The sequence below is a fragment of the Anarhichas minor genome, unplaced genomic scaffold, assembly GCF_050575085.1.
Source record: "Anarhichas minor isolate MPS153535 unplaced genomic scaffold, ASM5057508v1 ptg000003l, whole genome shotgun sequence".
Taxonomy (NCBI): Eukaryota; Metazoa; Chordata; class Actinopteri; order Perciformes; family Anarhichadidae; genus Anarhichas; species Anarhichas minor.
In genome coordinates, this window is record NW_027466449.1 from 18,984,140 (window position 1) to 18,998,673 (window position 14,534).

The following is a 14,534-nucleotide window of genomic DNA, read 5'->3' on the forward strand; positions in this document are numbered from 1 at the left end:
ACGTGTGCTCACCTGTACTTTCTGCGCCCGCCGCTTGTCTGCTCTCTGGTTCTGGTGGTAGATGCGGCTGAAGTTGGACACGATGACGGGGACGGGTAGGGCGATCACCAGCACCCCGCTCAGAGAGCAGATGGAGCCGAAGATCTTCCCCGCGATCGTCTTAGGGACCATGTCTCCGTACCTGTGAGAGGGGAGGAAACATTTAGCGTCACGTCCTACGATGCTTTTAATGACGTAGCTCGCTGGTAGCTCAACCTTCCACACACACACTAGCTGACCGTTGATTACTCTAGAGAGAGAGAGAGAGAGAGAGAGAGAGAGAGAGAGAGAGAGAGAGAGAGAGAGAGAGAGAGAGAGAGAGAGAGAGAGAGAGAGAGAGAGAGAGAGAGAGAGAGAGAGAGAGAGAGAGAGAGAGAGAGAGAGAGAGAGCTCCTGAAGCTCATTGACGGACAGCAGACACTATTAACCTTCTACAGAAGACAAACAGGAGAACCTGCTGAATGCCAGCGACGTTTCCCAAACCTCATTTAGCCCAATTCAATCTGAAATATTTGCAAGTCAAAAGCAATCTCGTCTTGACTTCAACGACCGACAACACAATTACAATAACTATATTACCCCCCCCCCTTTTCCCAAGATGGAAGCCGGTGTGCGGGAATCAATGGTGGAAGGAAAAGACGAAGGAGAAATTCAAAAGCTCAAAGAGCTTCAGTGGGAAGAGCAGCCTATATTTCTAATATCTTCATTTCTTATTCATGAGTAAAAAGGTAATTTGTTCTGGTTTTTCAGCTAAACAATAAGTTCTGCTGAATTTATTAGAACTGACAAAGTCCCGTTAAATAAGCCTGAAACAAAAAGCATTACGTCAAATTATGTAAAGACTTATTGTTTGTTTACATTAATAAATCTAAATAAATAAATAAAAACATAAATACAATAAATCTAAATAAATAAATGTACATAGACATAAATAGAGGTGTGTGTGTGTGTGTATATATATATATATATATATATATTAAAATGAAATAATATAAATAAAATTGAAGAAGTAAAATATAACCTGTGTCGTTCATTACTTTGTCTGGAGGCTACAGCTCAATAAAGTTATATTATTAAACACGTGACTTTTGATTTAATACACTGTTTCAGTTACATAATACGCTACTTTGCATGTAACATAACAATAACTCAATACTATAAAAAACCTCTCCATTCATTGATTGTAATTATTTCTGGTTGGCAAAAGAACAACTTGCCTCTCTTTGCGGTTTCATAGACGTACGATGTTATAGTTGATAAACATATCTACTCATTAAAGCCGGTCTGGTACGGGTCATTCTGTCAACAATTAATTACTCTTACATCATACTTATTTGAGTAGCAAAAATGAATGAAATGAAAGTCTTTTGATTGATTTATTTTATTTGATCATAATAATCCTGAAGGACATGATTTTTCATGTTTTTATGTTTTCTTCTCTCTCTCCAGTTAAATACAACATTAATATACTTCTCACATGCTAATGCATCAGTAATAATAACCCAATAGTATAATATAAACTACTTTAACATGAGGGAGCCCATCTTTTACTGTTTCTTTTATACTTTCAGTTCATCTAGCTGATAAAACGTAGATACTTTTACTGAAATACATTTTTAAATGTGTGTTTTTACGCTTCATAAAAATATGGAATAATATCTGAGTACCTCTTCCAGCGCTGACGGTGTGTTGAATCGGTGCAACAGTTCCCTGAGGACGGGTGTGATGTTCAGTTTGAGCTGAAACTGCTTCAGAGACGCTGATTCACCTTTACGGTCGTTCAGGAGGCTTCAGCTTCTGTTCACCTCTGTGAGCTCGTAATGAGATGTTCCTGATGCTCAGCGTGGCCTCGTTGAGTTAAACAGGGTGGACAACATATGAACAGCCCAACGGCACCACAGACTGTTTCAACAATTCAAAACAGTTCCTCTTTTCCACTGATCTTACTTACTTATTGCATTATTTTCAACAACACACCAATGAAACAGCATTCGGCTCTGGTCCCATGATGCATCTGCATACTAAAGCTCCCTGTAGACTTGGCAGAGTACACAACTAATCAGTCCGCATGTTAATGCTGCCATGCACACACGCACGCGCACGCACACCAGACTAAACATGTTGCTGTAATTATTAAAAACAGAAATATTCATCAATGTCTGCAGCTGTTACTCTGTGGCGTGATTCACAGAAACGTAGTAGTGACATTAAACAGCTAAGAACCAATATATATCTTAAAGGGACAGTTCACCCCACAATTCAAAAACACATATTCTTCCTCCGACCTGTAGCTTTATTCATGAGTCTAGATTGCGTGTTGGAGATATGATCCGTAGAGACGTCTGCCTTCTCTCTCAGATACCGGGACTCTACTCTGCACATGAACTAAGGTTGAAAGAAAATAGTTCCTACATGAACAACAAGCTCTGTGCTATGACCACCACAAGCTGAATCAATGACTCAGTTTAACGTTAACCATCAGTGTAAATAAAAGGTACATTATAATGTTATGATGTGTTCACATGTAACATGTATTCTTTAATGAGAAGCTTTAATAAATCCAGTAGTATGAAGATGTTTTCACAACAAAATAAAATAGATATTACACTAACATTAAGCAGATTATAATAAATCATTGAAACTACTAATAAGATGCTTTTAATCAATACAAATATATTATTTTATTTCCTAAATCATTTGAATTGTGTGTGTTTTGTGTTAATAACCGCTATAAATCACTATAACAAAGTAAAAGGATAACATTTAGAATGTTATTGAACTTTGGGACGGTGGTGAAAAAAAAGCAGCCAGGAGCCTTTTATACCCGCTGCTCTAACAAAACAACAATCTGTACTGACCAATATGGATCATCAATGATCGGCAATTATTATCGGCGACAAAAAAAAAAAAAATTGTGATTCGGACGTCTCCTATTACTTCTATTTGCTCCGGTTGCTTTTTTAACTGATCTGATCCGTGACTGAAATCAGTGATTGGCTTTAGATCCAGCAGCACTACAGAGAGGAGGAAACATCTGTGTCTTTGGTTTTGGGCTGAACTGACCCTTTGTATCCTTTAGAATGTTCTTGTAGATATCCAGAGAACAAGTTTCTGTCATGAAATACTTCCTCTTTGACGGATCACAGAGAACAGCGCTGGTTGTTAATTGAGGACTTGGCAAACAGTTCCAATAATGAATTATGAACAATAATCTACTTCAAAGGTTGTCCTCACGATATTCGTTTTTATGATCAAATGAAACAGTTCTGTCACAGTCGGTTGGATAAAGATAGTAAAGAAAAAAGCAGAATGGTAACAAACAAACACAGAAAACAAAAAGCTCATTTGGAACCCTCGTCCTCATTAGTCACAGACTTCAGCCCAACATGAAGCCATTTAAGTGGAGGGAGGTTTTTCTCATCAGGAGAGCAGAGCTCTGGCCACACACAGTGAAGTGTTACTCACAGGGAACTCTAACCGGCTCCTACCCAAATTAGGCAACAACAGCATTTCATCTTCCATTAGGAGGAACGACGAGCTAATCGTTACTCATCTGTGAGCGTCGTCTTTAATGGGATCCGATCAGATGGAGGATGGAGGCCAGCCTCTCTAACTGACTCTAGCTGCCTGTGTCTGATGATAGCACGATAGCGTCTCTGAGCCACCAGATACAACTCGCACACATTAAAGAAACAAGTGTGTGTGTGTGTGTGTGTGTGTGTGTGTGTGTGTGTGTGTGTGTGTGTGTTTGCAACCAGAAGTGACACAAGAGGGAGGAGCCAAAAACAACCGAATGCTGAATAAGACATTTTTAGGTGACTAAAAGCATCCTCTGCTTTATGGTCTGTTTGACTCTAAATGGACCATAATGTACTAAATGAACATCATGCTGTATTGAAGAAGACTTGAGACTATAGATTGAGACCATAAACTCATGTTTACAATGTTTACTGAGGTAATAAATCAAGAGAGAAGTAGAGTCATTTTCTCATAGACGTCTATACAACCAGAGGAGTCGCCCCCTGGTGGACACTAGAGAGAATGCAGGCTTCACTTTTCAGAACCAGAGTTTTCTAACAAACAGCAGGCTGTCCATGTTCCCCCGGTAGTACAGCAGTAATGTGTTTATCATGTGTATCTCCTGTTCTGGGCTCAGAGCAGTCACTCTCCCTCACAATACTAACGTAGCTAGCTAGCTTCTTTGCAGCTGTAATACAGCCCGGAGGGACATTCTCCACCATCATTACATATTTCTATGGATAACCGATATGTGATTACATCATCGGATCGGTTCCATCTCTCTATATTTATGTCTACCCTCAAACGGATGAATACAGGGTGCGTGCACACATCCACACACGCACTCAACAAGCACTAAGGTGAGATGGGCAGGTCAGTCCTCGGTCAGGGTTGTCACATGCCATTGAAGGAGGGCCGGGTCTCTGCGGGTTCCATTAATAAAGCCTAGGAAGCATGGATGGATGGGGGGGTTATTGAGTGGGACTGAGTGCTCTCGTGGACGTTATGTGTGATGAATGGACTCGTCATCAGAGACGGCCGGAGGGCTGACGGACACAGAGTTGTGATGATGGCGAATGATATAAATACACGCTTTTGTGAAATATAGATTATTAGTCTTTTTTTTATTCTATGCTAAAAAAACATCTGCACAAGAAGCTTGAGATGAACCGCTGAGTCTCACACATATAATTGTTTTTACTTTGTGGATCATAAACCGCTTTTATGGAGGATTGAGAGGTTAGATTTTTCAGCAACACACCAAATCCCACATGAATTATCTGCAGTTCCTGTCAGTTCTCTTCACCCTAAGTGATTCTGTTCGGACCACAATCCCTTGCGGTGGACTGGTGGACTGAAATCAGTGGAGGAGGCAGTAGAGTATAATAAAGAATGGAACATGTTGATCAAGTAACTCCCATTAGAGACTTTAAACATACAGAAAATATGTACATAGAAACTCAATGCATCAGCCGTGATGCGATATGTTGTAAACAAGCTCAGTGATGATGTTTGATCTCAATTCAAACCAGATTTATTTTTAGTTTAGAGGGTGTGATTTAAATATTATCTAAATTATTATCTGCCCAAGATCATTCTGTGAGTAAAAGAAAAAAATACGTTTAATGAAATCATAAGTAAAGAGGTAAAAAGGAAACGCCACCGGTGGTTCACATAGTGTACATGTTGTACTACCTTCTCATCTACAAGAAGTGTTTGATTATTAAGGAAAACTGGAACAAATGACTAAAAACATGTGACTGTGAGACAACAGATCCCAATGTTTAAAGAAATTATCTGGTAGATTTTAAATAATTAAAAAAACAGATAAAAATGCATAAAATAGAAACGAAAAAACATTTGTATTTAGGGAACTATTTATTTACTTTTTGCCAATTTCAAACCTGCATTCTTGTTTGTTCATCAGTGTCTGTAGTTTTAGGACGCTGAGACGCTTCAGCACCACGGACAGCTACTGTAGTTTCTATCAACAGAGCAGCAGGAATGAGTCCGACAACCAGGAAGTGAGTCAGCGTTGTTACACTTCCTGTTCCCTCGTCTCTCATTACAAACGTTTCTGGAGTTTGTTTTTAGTGAGATGTCTGAACGATATATTAACGTTTTTGTTCTCTGATACAGAACATGTCAGTAAAAACCCCCTCTGCTGAATCATAATTCATAATCCAATGAAAAAGATTCTATGTTAGCGTCCGTATGTCTTTGAAGTCACTTAGTAGGCTTCACGTGTTCGGTTAAAAAAGGGAGTTGGTCACAGCTTTAATTTTGTAGTCCATCATTAAAGCATTTTTTAAATCAGCTATCATTGACTGTTACTCTTAATACCTAAAGATGTGTTTCAGTATCAGGACGTGGTAAATGCATATCACAAAATCACATCAAACGTGTTGTTCCACCGTTATACATTACATCAGGAAGATATGTGAAAGAAATACAACTTATTTCAATACAAGTCAATAAATGACGACAATGAATTATCCCTCAACCATATTCAATATGTCAACGCTGCCGCACACTCCAAAATATGACATTCAGCAGTCCTACGCCACCAAAATATCAAATGCCGCTGAATTTATTGAGAACAGACTGGAGAAATATGCTGAGATGACTTTTCTCTGTCATATTCACAGCTGAGCTCCACTATGACAAATACAATTGTTACCATTGGCCATAAATGATGATGCCTCATAAAAACAAACATCCGTAAGTAGCGGACTTCCATTTTCATTGAGCAAGCTGTCACGGGCCAATGCAGCTCTTTTGGGTTCAGCAGAGTGAAAGATTGTCTCTCCGGTCCTTTAACCCTCAACCGTCCATCCATCTGTAGTCTCATCTGACATTTCATGGCCAGTCACTCCGATGGAAGTACCTCCGATGATACGCGGGCTCTTCAGGGACGGGGACGAACATCCGTAATCGACCCCCCCGACAAATGTCACCGCGGGAAAAGCAAGCAAGAAAGAAGGAGGAGGTAGACGGGTAGACGGATAAAGAGGAAAAGGAAGGAAGAGGAGGAGATAACCGACCCAGAGCCAGATAGCGTCAATGCTAACATGAAGAGGGTTCGGATGTGTTTGGTTTAATATGTCTTCATTAAATCAGATAGTCTGGAGCTATTATAATCTCAGCTCTCCCTTAAGACAACTCAACACAGACATTTAGGCCTGATCCCCCCCTAAGGCCCTAAACCCTGATCCCCCAGGGACTTAACGGACGTCACCTGTTGAATGGTTTCAGTGTGAGAGACTGTGAGGGTCCTGAAATAGTATAAATACCAAAGGGACATATCACGGGGCCATGATAACGTCATAACATGTTGTGTGTCTTCATTTTATACTTTTCACTCCCTGATCTGAACGTCTTCCAGGCTTTTTCCTCACGAGATGAGAGGTAATTATGAAATTAAATGTCAAAACGGCTTCAATAAGAAAATAAATGTTTGTATGTTTGTTATCGTTGTTGTTTCTGCTGCTGGCTGGCTGAGGGTATCACTACAATGACAATAAAAACCTCTTTATCCTTAAACTGTGTGATATAATCTCTGATCTCATGTGTTTTTATGTTCCATCTTTAATCCTTAATGTTTCTGTTCCACTGGTAACCCCGTGTTTAACGTCACATTGCTATGAATTGTGGGTAATCCCCTTGGGCAAAGTCTGCAGAAATGCGGATTTACGGAAAGTGTTAATAAAGGCCTCAAAATGTCTTTGAGACTCAAACACTCGAGGATTTGACAGCAGGCGAGAACGAAACCCTCACGGACTTTGAGGCGCGTTTCTGCAAAGTCCGTGAGGGTTTAGTCCTCCGTGAGGGAGGAGATTGGGATTGGGCCATGAACTCTGATAGTGATCCTGATATGTGGGGCTCGATTAATGCCCTATTTTTAGGGATGCATTGAGTTATCGACCGAGCATCTGTATCGGCCGATATTTGCCCCTTTGACGGCCATCGGCCAGTCGGCAAATAAGATGAAAGTTATTTATCTGCTGTGTTGTGTCAGTTTTGCGCTGTCGAACTGTTGTGTTGGTAACTTGTGGTCGGTCTCGGACATCAATAACCAGCCACTGGGAGCCACTGCACTGGCATGAGGACGGGAGCGGTATATCAAAGGTTGAGTCATAAACTAGTATCTTAGAATTTGTGCTCATGCAGAGACAGTGTAATGACTTGCTGTATGACTTTAAAACAGTTCAGTGTTTTCTCTGTTTCCCTTTCACAAAAGGGAAACGGCAAAATCAAAGATACATCTGTATTTTAAACATGGGTATACGTATCGATCCAGACTTTCACAATCGGTGCATCCCTACTGATTTATTGTTGATGTCCAAACAAAGGGAGCAAAGTCCCATCTCTCAGGAGGTGCAGGTTCTCCACAGATTATAAATTAGGTATAGATTTATGCTACGTTACAAGTGTGCTTATTATGAAAGTTCAGAAGGTCCAACAGTTATTCTGTCTGAGAACCAGGACGTCTCATTTGGAGAGTCAGCCTTGATTGAAAAGGAAGATCCAATCCGTGCAGTCTTCATAAAATGCTCGTTACAGAAGAACATCTAGAAATGTTGATCAAATTTAGTGGCATTGAGGTTTTTTTTGTCCTGCTATTACCTCTTAAAGTTTCCAGTGAGAGTGTTCATCAGGACAAAGTGTGATGCTTTTTCACGTTACTAATCAATATTACAACAGATTGTAGAATTTCAGCTCTGCAAGAGTTCATGAACTTTCAAACAAAGTGAAGTTGAGATGCTCGGTGTGAGTGTAGGAAACGGGGATATTTGAGGCTCTTAAAAACAGTTTGGTACAAAAAACAAATGACTGCACACGTCAGCCGGCCTCCCACCGATCAAACAACCCATTCAGAAGCCAAGGCCGAAGACACAAACAGTAGATCTCATGAATGTGGTTTTCACACAGCGGGTACCACGATGTATTCAGTGTACAGCCTCTGTGTGAAAGCTGCTCTTTGAATGTGAAAGATGGAAGCTGTGCCAAGTAAAAATGTAAAAAAGTTGACCTATGAATTCACAGAAAAATGTCTCCTCTGTGTAACGCTTCAGTTAAACACCTCTATTATCTACAGCAGGAGACGGCAGTGCTCTCGTCAAGTCAAGACCAGAGTTTAACGAGACTGAAGCAAGACCAAGACTTTGAGATCAAGTCAAGACCAAGACCAGAGTGTATTGAGACTGAAGCAAGACCAAGACTTTAAGAGGTTGAGACCAAGTCAAGACCAAGACTAAGGCAGATTGAGACGGGCAAGACCAAGACCAGAGTGTATCGAGACCAGACCAGTCTGAGTCCCACACTGCATGACACACTTGCTATAAAATAATAATAAAACATTATAAAAGTGCTGAGGCTGCATTTCAGCTCTAATTCCATTCTCTCATATTCAACTTCATATGTGGGACATTCCATAAAGGGGAGGTAACAACTTTGCAATTGCAAAATCTGCATTGCTATTTATGAAGCAGCTTAATGCTGATGCTGCACAATGAAGCTGCCTTACCTTGCTCAGGTGCTCTTAGTTGTTATGTACGCTGTTAGTTTGCTGCTGAATCTGCTTTTATAGAGAATACAATGAATAACCATCTGTGTCTGACAGGAAAATGATTATTGCAACAAATCTTTGAGACATGGAATAAATGGAATTAATTCGTTACTATTTGGTTATTGTAGCTAGATTGTCCTTGTAAATTAAACTAATCAATCAAACACATACATGCTACTTTGTTTTCATTCGCACACATAAAAGCCTGCAAGACTCCAGTTTTCGTTTCCTTCCAGTGAGCACTGAGAGACGGAGATTTCCTCACTTCCATTCGTCTAGTGATGAGAGGGGAATGGGAGAAATAACACAGCGATACGTTGATAAAGTGAAGGCATTACTCACACACAGCACTGCACACAGAGGAAAGGTCATTACCATCACTCGCTTCACACCAGTCGTACGGGGAATCGCACGATTTCTCCACAACACACATCCAGTCTGCTCTCCGTTATGAATCGGGAATTGGACTAACTTTGCAGAGTTCCATTCAAACATTGACTTTTCACAGCTATGTGTACTTTATTGTTTTTGTGGGTGAAATCATAATTAATTCTAGTGCTGCATGCAGTGCATTGATTCGCTCAACTCCTCCTTTCCTCTCTCTCTCTCTCTCTCACACACACAAACGAGCGCTGCAGGGATGATGAATTTATGTAGTCCAACAGGAAGTTAGCGTCGCACTGGTTCCCTGGACAAAAAGCCAATGGGATAGAATTGAACAGACCTGATTTCAGACATCTCACCAAAGAAACATTCAGACAACCCATTGACTACGAGAGTAACGAATGGTTCGCATCACCAACGCCTCAGCACAAATTAGTCCAAAACTGCATTCAAGTTAACTCTGATAAGTTGTCAATGTCCTAGACTCAACTCTCCAAGTCAGTTATTAGCAGGAATGTAAGAAGCCGAGCTAGCTACAGGTCAGCACGCTGTACAACCGCGTGCACACGCACTGGCATTACTGTGGATGGTGTTTCCCCCAAAAAATAGTAACACATTTACTTCTGCATTTTGTAAGCTAATTTAAAGGTTCTAAATACGAGATTGGAAACTTTTCTATTGCCTCACAAGAGCGACGGTTGAGCCAGCAGCTGCCAGCTAACGGTGCTAACAGCGCTAACAGCGGTAACAGCGCTAACAGCGGTAACAGCGGTAACGGTGCAAACTACGGCTGACAGACTTTACCTGAGAAGGAACACTTAACAATTTACACTTGAAATGATGAAGGCAAATGACAAGGCAGTACACAATGTAAACCATATTTTGATGTATAGTTATTTTTTTCCCTCTTTCTTACAAAATGAACCAAAACACTGGCGATGAGGAAGATCTTTTTATAGATAGTAAATCATGAATCAACATTTAAATGAAAGATACCAATGGTTTCATATGATAGTCTCTTCACTCTTTAAAGGCTTAGCTACAGACTCTTAAAGATGGTAATGTCGGACAGGATCGGGTCTCAGAGGGTTAAAATACGTAAACAACTGGTTATCACTTCCCCCCCGCTGCTCAAATTTAGCTTTTCTTGTACTCCAGCAACTCACGGCGGTGAGTAGAAAACCCAAATCCTAGCTTCCACACATCTTTTCAGAAAAACCTACATGTGATGTTGTTTTCCAGAAGAGTTGCATTAAACAGTGTGAGCACGGCTCGCTTGCCGGGATGTCAGTGAATAATAGCCAGGGACCCCGTTACAAGCTCCGCTGTGTGTGTGTGTGTGTGTGTGTGTGTGTGTGTGGTGTGTGTGTGTGTGTGTGTAATTAGCGATTACCAGGCTGCTATCAACAGAACGCTTCAGTGAATCCACTTCCAAGAGCAACCAGGAAGTGCAAACACAATTACCAGAAGAGAAGGAGCATAACAACATTTAAATATGAATTACATCTGAGATAGGACGAGTCCCCACAGCTTACCGTCTGCCTGCATACTGCCTAACTCACAGGAAACACTGGTTCCATCAACACTTTCCTTTTTGTTTGCCTGTGTGCATGTCTAGGTGCGTATGGTAATTTTTATTTAAATGCGTGAACGTGGTTGTGTTCACACCTCTGATGATAAACATATCTCTACGAGTGCTGGATTACTTTGGAGCCTCGGAGGGCCGATAAAGGCAGGTATAGGTGTCGGTAATTGAAACAAGAACTCATACGTCTGTGTGAGTCGGAGGAAGAGGAGGAGAGAGGTGGAGGAGGCACAATAACCCCGACATGTGGTTCAATTAAACCGCTAATGAGAACTTTGAAACATGAACCTCTGGAGAAATGTTCCAAACGCCCAGATTGATGCCTTTTGTTGGCTAACGACATAGAGTGGAGGTAGAAAACACGACGCGTCTCCCACCTGGGAGAAGAACTCACTACAGGCTGCACAGCTAGCAGAGGGGGACATTACAGCCAGCAGTGTAGAGAGAGAGGACACAAAGGGACGAGTCACACACTATGTATGGGATACTTCATTATGACGGATCATCTTTCAGTCTTATTGTCGCCACTTTGTTCCAGACTGAAATATCCAAACAACTGTTGGATGAACTTGACTCAACTCTGAGATCTACCCCCCAAAATGATTATTATTTGTTACTATATTAGTTATAAACAGGAACCGGCTCTCGATGAGTAGAAACCCGGAGTAGTGATCCGGAGTTAACAGTTCTGCTATCGGTACGGACGGGTATCGGGAGGATTTTATCGATGCTGCTCGTCGGTTGTTTTTGATTGTTTTATGAGAAGACATGTCTATTATTCATATGTAAACAAACAGCAGACATGTTTAAATATTAAATAACTCACTATTGTTAACTCTACTGTTTCAATGCCAACAACAAGTTAAAGTAAATTCAATTGGAGGAGTATGTTTGAGTCTCTACAGTAAATAAAGTATTAATGTTGAGGTGTGTTGGGTTAGTGGGACGAGCAGCCTCAACCTGACAATCTACAAGAAGTTACACAATCCTTCAAATACAATGTCAGCTAGCTAAACAATTATCGATTGTTATTTTCATGTAAAAAAGCTGATATATGAGAATTAAATTGACTCTGTAATATGTTTATTTTGATGGGCCTAAATCTAAACATAGTATTATAAATATGTATAGTTCTGATGTGTTCCTCTTTGATCCTTCATATCTGATGCTTCTTGTTTATCACATGTGTCCATGTCCTCCTGTGCTTGACCCCGTACTGGGGCCGATGCTCAGAGATGAAGAGCAGCGAGTCTGTGTGCAGAGATAACGCCGGGGGCGAGAGAAGAAAGAAAAGTCAAAGATCAGGGGGTCACCGCTCACGCTGCGGCGAGCCCGCTGGTCATAATGGCAAGGTCACCGACCGGCTGGTCCCAGATCAGATCTCACACAGCGTTCAAAGGAAAAACAACATTAAAGGAGGAGGAAGAGAGAGAAAAGGGAGGCGGAGCCTCTGCCGAGGGACTGGAGGCTGACCCTGCCATAGGAAGACATCAAATGAGACGGGGGGAGGGGAGATAGATAGAGAGAACAGTGAGGCCCATTTCAGGACGTCAGGATCCCAGTGTGTGTTTGTAAAGCTCAGTCTGTACTCGCCGCCGTGAAGCCGGCACGAGACGCACACATCTGAAAATGATGTAATCACGGCCGCCGTGTGGGGCGCGGATGAAAAAACCCTGAAAGTGTCAAACGCCTCTATTTCCAATGATTTAAGTTAAAAGCACCGCAGAGAATTCTGTGCAAATCACAAAGCCACGTTTAAAACATGAAACGTGTGAAAATAGATGCGTTTAATGGCACTGTTGGCTTTCCATATCCACGAAGGCTCCGTGAGTGGAAGCTGGGCTTGGTGTTGCACGACGCGACTGTCACAAGTAGTTCACTGATAAAAACACTGTGTACTCGTCTGAGGACTTTACAAAGAAGTCCAACTCGTTTTTTAGATGCTTTAGAAACAGGAGGTCTAAAAATCTACATTTTACTAAATATTTTGCAGCCAAATCAAATAGTTTACAGGATATTGAACCTTGTTTATTTATATTTTATATTTTATAACTTGTTTCTTTACAGGGTTTGTACAAATGCACTAAAGCAGTCCATGAATATGAGATATGAGTTTACAGTTAGTAACAATCCCTCATCATGTAACACGATAACATAAAACTCAACAGTTAAAGATTTATTTTTCGACAGATGTTTCTTCCGTTCCTGGTTCAGGTCTCCTGCCAGATGTGAGTGAGGGCAGTACTCCAGATGTGAGCGAGGGCAGTACTCCAGATGTGAGCGAGGGCAGTACTCCAGATGTGAGCGAGGGCAGTACTCCAGATGTGAGCGAGGGCAGTACTCTTCACTTGACTGAAGTCTTGAGCTACTGAGCTTTTTCCCAAAAGGAGATGGAAATGAATCAAAGCTCTAGTTTGTGACTCCACATCCTCCATCAACTGTTTCCTATCGACCAATCAACTAAACACAGATGCATTAAAACTACTGCAGGTGCACACACGAGAGCCTGTGTGTGTGTGTGTGTGTGTGTGTGTGTGTTTCCTTGTCTATACGTCTCAGTAAAATCTTGTCTCAGATGAATAATCTTTTACATTTTCGATGTGCCTCGTCAAAAAAACAACCCCTCCTCATCAGTCCTCCATTTCAACACCAGAGCTGCCTCTTGCTCTCACTTCTTTGATGTTGCCTGTTGTCATGGGGACGGGGACAGGGGGGCACACACACACACACACACACACACACACACACACACAGAGTGACATGTCACTGCGGTTCAAAGGGCTTCATTAACAGCAGCTGCAGGGTTGCACTAGAGCGCCGCTACGTTTGCCCATTAGCGGCGGCAAAAGCACATTTTTGCGGCGGAGGTTAGCATTTAGCGCTAATCTGTGTCATCGGGGGGGGGGGCATCTGGTTGAAGTGTAATTCATACTTCAGAAGGCACTTTATCTTTTAGTGCTGTGCAGCTTTTGAAGTGCGAGTTAGAAATCATGTGTTGTAAATGTATTTGTCTCCACACAACAGAAGACAAACATCCATCACCTCCATCGCTCAGCGTGGATTCAGGAGAGAGAGAGTTGTTGCTCGTCTCTCCTTCGAATCAAAGATGTCTCTGTCAGATTGTTTATCTCCGACCTGGAGGAGAATATTGGCTGACTGCAGGCCGAGCTCATACACACTGTTTTTACACCGCCCTGACTTATTGACTGTGAAACCCGGCTGCTCTCATCAGTGTCCGGCATCGACTGAAGTGATGTATGAGCGACTCTGACGGAGAGAGAGGCCGTCGATGCGGCTAACTAGAGCCTCTAAAGCCGCTTTGGGCCGCTCCGTGTTCTGTGTGTGGTCGGAGATAACAACACGTCATCTCGACGTGTCTATCCATGAAGAGGAAACCTGAAATACTGTCGTGTGCATATTTAACCCTCTGAACCCTAA

The 14,534-nt window shown here is 41.6% G+C and overlaps 1 protein-coding gene across 1 annotated transcript in view; it reads right to left on the reverse strand.

Moving 5' to 3' along the window:
• kcnd3 (potassium voltage-gated channel, Shal-related subfamily, member 3) overlaps positions 1-14,534 on the reverse strand; it is a 116,209-nt gene that overhangs the window by 20,828 nt on the left and 80,847 nt on the right. Inside the window, exon 2 of the mRNA XM_076090452.1 lies at positions 13-181. Coding sequence (XP_075946567.1) covers positions 13-181 — 169 coding nt within the window. The remainder of the gene's footprint in view (positions 1-12; positions 182-14,534) is intronic.